The 6,909-nt window shown below is 38.9% G+C and overlaps 1 protein-coding gene across 10 annotated transcripts in view; it reads left to right on the top strand.

Annotated features, from left to right (window-relative positions):
* The window catches only part of LOC107088586 (teneurin-3), a 471,923-nt gene that overhangs the window by 425,610 nt on the left and 39,404 nt on the right, over positions 1-6,909 (top strand). For all 10 annotated transcript variants that reach the window (XM_015380867.1, XM_015380866.1, XM_015380861.1 and 7 more), the window contains 5 exons: positions 2,255-2,409; positions 2,823-2,924; positions 4,161-4,334; positions 4,852-4,911; positions 5,053-5,215. In XM_015380867.1, coding sequence (XP_015236353.1) covers positions 2,255-2,409; positions 2,823-2,924; positions 4,161-4,334; positions 4,852-4,911; positions 5,053-5,215 — 654 coding nt within the window. The remainder of the gene's footprint in view (positions 1-2,254; positions 2,410-2,822; positions 2,925-4,160; positions 4,335-4,851; positions 4,912-5,052; positions 5,216-6,909) is intronic.

The raw sequence follows: 6,909 nt of genomic DNA, 5'->3' as shown, positions 1-6,909 counted from the left end.
AAAAAAAGTAGATGTTAGCATTCCTGATTGCTTCGTTTTACTGGGAAATCCCATCCCAGGTGTTTTTTCTCAGTGACACAGAGGAGCATGGGTTGGTTCTTTCAGAGGAACGGTGGAGGTGCTTCAAAGTGCTGCTGGCTGTGCTGTGCAGTGATAACTGCTCCATCATGGGGATAGAACTGCAGCTCACCTCTGCTGTATGAAGCAGCACCTGATTGAAGCACAGCTCACCTATAGCACATTACAGGAGGGTTGGGTGGATGAATGTCTTTAGGTCGAGGATGGGAGGAACTCTGGTTTTTGATCATCAGTCTTCAGGTTAAAATGCAGCTTCTTTGTCTATTGTTTTTATTTTTCAATTTTGAAGCTCAGCATCCAACCCTTGTAGCATTAAATTGGAGGTTTTCCCTCTAACAGAGATCTTAATCTGTAGTGTGTCTCCACCTTTTGTCTTACAGCATGCTGCACGGTGCAGCATGTGGGGAGGTCTCCTCCTGCAGCAGAACGCTCGACTCTAAACTGACACATTTCATTAGCTGTAGCTGTGTTCCTGTTAGATTGCTGTTGTCTTTTGGAGGGAGGCAGTCAGCAGCTGAAGCTGAACCCCACCTCCACCGTTCCTCTGGACGGACAGATCTCACAGCTAACCCCCTCCTCCTGCTCTTAGCTGCAGGTTTTGCATGTGACTCTGCCTTTTCTCCCTATAGACACATATATATACCCTGGGAGAATTATGAATGCCGTTGGTGCTTTAGAGGAAGAGAATATCAAGTGGGTCAGTATATCATTTACAGGAGCGGCTCTGAGGCTTTCAGCCTGGATCTGTCCAGACAGACAAGGTGGTAATTTAAAAATATCAGCGCTGTGATTCTTTCAGCAGCCTCAGCAAATCACAGAGCGATGGCTTCAACATCTGAGGGAACATACGGAGCTCCGTCACTGTCGAAGGACTGACCAGCAAAGTGTGTCCATCGTTACAGTGCACGCTTTGCAGAACGCATGGAAACCAGAGCTGTTTGTTTGGTCATGAGGGGATGTGATATAAAATCGATGAATTATCTTTAGGAACTTCACTGCAAAAGGTTTATTTAAAGTCTGCAGCAAAGCAAAATGGACCTAAATGGAGCTAAAACGCTGACAGAACAGACCCAAACCATGCTTCTACTGCCACCGTGCCTCACAGATACAAGAAGGATCAATTTAAATAAACATACTTTATAAATCCACAAGTTTTTCTATCCTTCCTGAGAAGCAGAGAGAAACTAGAAATGTATTCATTTTACGTCCAGCAGACAATAAAGATGAGTTCTCTGATAACAAGCATGTAAAAACGCTTTAAGTTCAGTTTTGAAGAGTCTTGGAAATGATTTGTTATATATTATAATGTTTTACTGTGTTTCTTTAAGCAGCTTTTTAACATTTTGTTTGATATGAATAAAGTTTTACTATTATTCATTTTTTCTAGTGGTGGGACTTGATTAAAATTCTTAATCAAGCGTTTTAAAAGGTCTGTAATTAATCAAAACTAATTGCATTGCAATTAAAACAACCATATATTATTAGAAAAATAAACCTTGGATTTGATTTAAAACCACTTTTTGCTCCAAATTAATTAAGTTAGAAAAATGAGCAAAGAAACATGAATATTGATTCTTTTTAATCCATTAATCAGGTCATTCAACCATCATATTGGTGGAAATTTATAATTATTTAGCTTTTTTTTTTAAACCTTTGATATTTTATACTTAACTTCTCTAAAAAGGCTCCTCTATAGAAGTTCGAACAGTCATTAACTACAGCATGATTTCTTCCATGAAATAATATGGTCAAAAGTATATATCATAGAAAACCACATCATTTAGTGCAATTAAAACATAGATACTACTGATACCACGGCAATAACTAGTGCAATGTATATAATGTGCAATTATTTAATACCCTGTTCAATAACCTGTTTCTTTATAACTGATACCCAGTGCTTTAGTTATGAAGATAGATACCCATCTTTAAAAATACCCTGTGCTATAACCCGTGTAATAATCCTGCTTTTATAAAAAAAAAACTTCAGCTGTTTATATATATATATATATATATATATATATATATATATTAATATATATATGTATATACATATATATATATGTTATAAAAATGCCATTTTTTACAATATAGAGTTTATGTGTTTCCCCTCCACCCCCATGTCCAAACGCCTTCCTGGGATGTAACGTCCTGCTGTGTCTGTCGGCCCCCGCAGGCATCGCCGTGGATAAGAACGGCCTGATCTACTTTGTGGACGGAACCATGATCCGTAAAGTGGACCGTAACGGAATCATCTCCACCGTGCTGGGCAGCAACGACCTGACCTCTGCACGACCTTTGACCTGCGACACCAGCATGCACATAAGACAGGTTAGCAAACAGCCGCTCTCAATGGGCCCTGCTGGTATTTTCGTTTGGGATTCAGGGAGCAGAGAGAACCGATCGAATCGATCAGAGCGGGAGTTTTTGGAGGGTGATCTAACTTCCATCCTGCTTCTTTTCTGTTCTTCATCCTCAGTTAATGTCCCTGTCACCTCTGTTGTCTGAATGCATTTACATTTAAAACTGGTTCACTATATTTGCAACTAAACAAGTGGCTCGCCAACCTGCTCCTTCTAGCATTTGGTTCTTCTGTTTGATTGTGACACATTCAGATCTTTGTTGCACAGTAATTAGGATCCCATTCAGTCTGAGTGGGAGTTTCACATATTCCCTGGTTAATATCTGTGTTACGGCCAATGATCCAAAGAAGAATCAAACTCAAAGTTCTTCTTCTTGCTTAGGTTCGATTAGAATGGCCCACAGATCTAGCCATCAACCCCATGGATAACTCCATCTACGTCCTGGACAACAATGTTGTGCTGCAGATCACTGAAAACAGACAGGTATGATTATTGTTTTGTTTCTTTTCCATCTAACATCTACGCTTCCTGACCTAGTCAAAGTTACTCTTTATCCAGTTTGTTCAAACCAAAGCTGTTTAGGAACATAAAATTAAGTCGCCACCCACTTAAGAGTTTTATTTCATATAAATCTAAACAAGCTGCTCTGAGACGGCTTGAGAGGGCTGTGAAGGAAGCCATCTGTTCAGGAAGAAAAACCAACCTTAAACAGAGGGGGTGGACTCAGGTTTCAGCTATTAAAAACCTACAATGCAGCAATAGAGTTAATTCCTTCCTGCTATCATCGCAACCCCAACAGACCAGGCCAACACCTCCCTTTAACGACCCCCCTTTCAGAGACATAGACAGGTACGGGACGGGGCATTGCAGGCTAACAAAAGAAGCCAAACGACCCTCATTACAAAGGGGTGGACCCGTTCGTCCGTTTCAGTTTGCATATTTTCTATACAAAAACAAGGCTTTGTTTTTGGTTCACTATAAAGCCTGGAACTCAACACTGGTTCTGACATTCTGGAGTCAAAAAGCTTCCTGAATGGGAGGCGAAACGTCTTCAAACAAAGTCCAGTGGATTGTTTTTTTAACTTTTTTTGGAATAAGATACTCAGAGGTTTCTAAGAACATTCTAGAATATAATGTATAAAAAGTTAAAGCTGTATGAAGCCTTCTGCAGAGGGCAGTAAATCAGTGTCAGGTCTAAGCACCTGAAACATCATACATACATACAGGGAAAGAAAGAAGGCACAGAGACAATTCATTTAGTTACTCACAAGGAGAGTAGGAAGAGACTGCTGAGTTTACAATCTCCACCCCACTCTGCCGGTCTTCAGCTTTCTCCTTGCTATTTATTGAAGAAAAGGGGATGTCCCTAATTACACCAGCTGAGGTTTAACTAAGGGGAAGGGAAACAAAAGGATCTTACTTTAAACCTCAGCACATATGTTAAAACAAAGCATGTGGTTGTTTTACAATTGAATTGTTCCAAGAACACATGTTTAGACTTCAGGCCTCTTTCACAACCCGTCCGTTGCATGTCCTTTATCTGGAACAATCTTAAGCAAGAGTTAATAAAAGATGAATCACACATCATGCATCATAATAGTTCATTAGAACACAACCCATGAAACACTAACAGAGTATAAATAAAATATTTCTAACAATCAGCCTCAGTCCTTTTGTTCTAAGCATCTCCATCCGTCCCCCCCACTGCTCTGCGTTCAGGTCCGGATCGTGGCGGGTCGTCCCATGCACTGCCAGGTTCCTGGCATAGAGTACACCATGGGGAAGAGAGCGGTGCAGACCATGCTGGAGGGAGCAACGGCCATTGCCCTGTCATACAACGGCATCCTCTACATCGCAGAGACGGATGAGAAGAAGATGCACCGCATTCGACAAGTAATCCATGTTCTCATATTTACTCAGCCCTTCCAGATTAGGCCTGGATTATCCAGATATTCCACATCAGAGTAAAGATGGAGCTGTTAATTTAAAAACAATTCTCGGACCAGGAATCCTAAGATCTTTTTTTTTTTTTTTTGCTTATCAGCTCATTCCTGCAGTTTTCTCCTTTCTTTTTCTGTCAACATGCCAGCTCTGCAAAAAAATTAAATCTAAATAAGTCATTTTTTTCTTAAAATAAGTGCATTCTTTCTTGAATTGAGGAGGTAAGTGAGACACTTTGCCAATAAGGCAAGACATTTTACATTTATAATAAGAAAAAACTATTATGTCTTATATAAAGTGTATATTATCTATTTATCTTTTCATTCCATTGGCAAACCATCTTATTTACCTGTTCAAATTAAGGGTAAATGCACTTAATTTAAGATTTTTTTTTACTTATTTCTAGATCGTTTTTGCAGTGATGCTGCTGTTTCTCATTTTTCATTGCTGCCCTTCTGCCATTTTTTAGGTGTCGACAGATGGAGAAATTACCCATCTTGCTGGTGCACTATCTGACTGCGACTGTAAGGTACAACAGAGTTACTGCAAACTTACTCTTACAGCCTAATTGATTTGTTTCTGTTCATAGACCATGTTTGACAATTAATTAGGAAAATACTTCCTCTTTATCTCTTCCTGTTTTTATTTTGTTTTGCTTTTTCCTTTGCAGAGTGACGCCAACTGTGACTGCTATCAGACAGGAGACGGCTATGCTAAAGACGCCAGGCTTAGCTGTCCCTCCTCTCTGGTGGTGTCACCAGATGGGACTCTGTACGTAGCAGACCTGGGAAATATTCGGATCCGGGCCATAAGGCGGAACCAGCCGCGCACCGGTATGAACCCCACAGAAAGAGTTGTTCTTGGTTTCCAGACAGCAGTGCTGCATTTTTTCTGAGGGGGGTCTGTGAGGGCTGCTCACTGAGCTATGAAATATTCAGGACTGAACCTAACAAAACCACCAGGGGGCGCCTGTGAGCTGGTGTTGTTGGTCTCCAGGTTTATACCAATATTTATGCACCTGGTTCTGTTGTTTCAGGTGTCTCCTCCAAGGGACAATCATTTAGCATATTTCCAGATTATCACAGTTAGGATGTCATATTTTATATTTAATTATGCTTTCATTCAGGAAGAAGACATTTTTAAAGGCACAGTGCCATCTAATGGATTAAAATGTTCAGATTTGTCCTTTTGGATAAGAAAAAAGGAATTTGTATCATTTTTGTATAGAAAAACTGACATATTTATTAGAATTAGCAAACAATACTCATTTTTTAAAGGACAGAAATGCCTGTGTATTATTTAGCATCATAGTGGGATCAGACCTGATGGCAGCGTGTCTGAGGTTGGTGCAGGGAAAGAAAGTCAGAGCAACATTAAAGAAGCACATCTGTCTAGTTCAACACGTTTAGCTGCTTTATTTACGCTTCTCTTTTATTGCATTCAGTTAAGAAGCGATGATTACATTCAATTTGTTTTAGCACATGTTGATGAAGGTGTAGGTGTCCCTGCTAGCTTCAGCTGCATTAAATCACTTAAGCAAATAGGAGGTAGCAAAGCCCAGAGGGTAGGAGGATTCGTTTATTACTGAATGAAACTGGTTCAGACCGATGAGGCAGAGAAAAACAAGTAGAAAGTTCTGGTTAAAATATCAACTGACAGAAAATCAGAAAGAGTTAAAAGGGGGCATTGCTGGCTCATAGATAGGAGCAGAACATGTTCATTCCCCTGGACTAAACGTGACTGCAGACTTTTGAGACTTTTTAATGTGTGCATCACCTTAAACACTGGAAAAACGATCTAGAAATGAGTAAAAATGTCTTAAATTAAGTATATTTACCCTTAATTTGAGTAGGTAAATGAGATAGTTTGCCAATGGAATGAGTATTTTTACTCTTAAAATAAGATAATTAGATAATATGCACTAGAAATAAGACTATGCAGTTGTGTTTTCTCATTTTAGATCTAAATTGTCTTGTTCCATTGGCAAAATGTCTGTTTACCTTCTCAATCCAAGAACAATTCACTTATTTTAAGAAATTATCTTAAATTATAATTATCTAGATTTTGTTTTCCCCAGTGTAATATATATATATATATATATATATATATATATATATATATATATATATATATATATATTCACATTTATCCAAGGGGGAGTACAGAGTTTTCCATAATTCAGAAGAAAAAGGGTCACTTATCAAGGCAATAACAGGTGGTTATTGTGTACATTTCTGTAAATACATTTTCAGTGTTGACCAAGGTCCAGACAATCTGGAATCTGGTTGATTATCTAGGATTATGGCGGCCTGTTCCTTGGCAACCAATTCCAAAAAGTCTTTCTTCCAATTCTGTGCATCAAAGCAATTACAGTTCCTTTCCTTTTAGTTCAACAATATTAAAGCTTTGGCTGCTAAAATGCCCCGTGATGTGATATAGTCCACGTTCTTTGATTTAGAGTCTTGAGTCTTTATTCCAAGTAGACAGTCCAGGAGACAAAGTGATATTTCCACATCTAGCATAAGAA

The sequence above is a fragment of the Cyprinodon variegatus genome, unplaced genomic scaffold (genome assembly GCF_000732505.1).
Source record: "Cyprinodon variegatus isolate N-32 unplaced genomic scaffold, C_variegatus-1.0 Scaffold223, whole genome shotgun sequence".
Taxonomy (NCBI): domain Eukaryota; kingdom Metazoa; phylum Chordata; class Actinopteri; order Cyprinodontiformes; family Cyprinodontidae; genus Cyprinodon; species Cyprinodon variegatus.
Note: the sequence above shows the minus strand (reverse complement) of the source record. Positions and strands in the feature narration are given on the sequence as shown.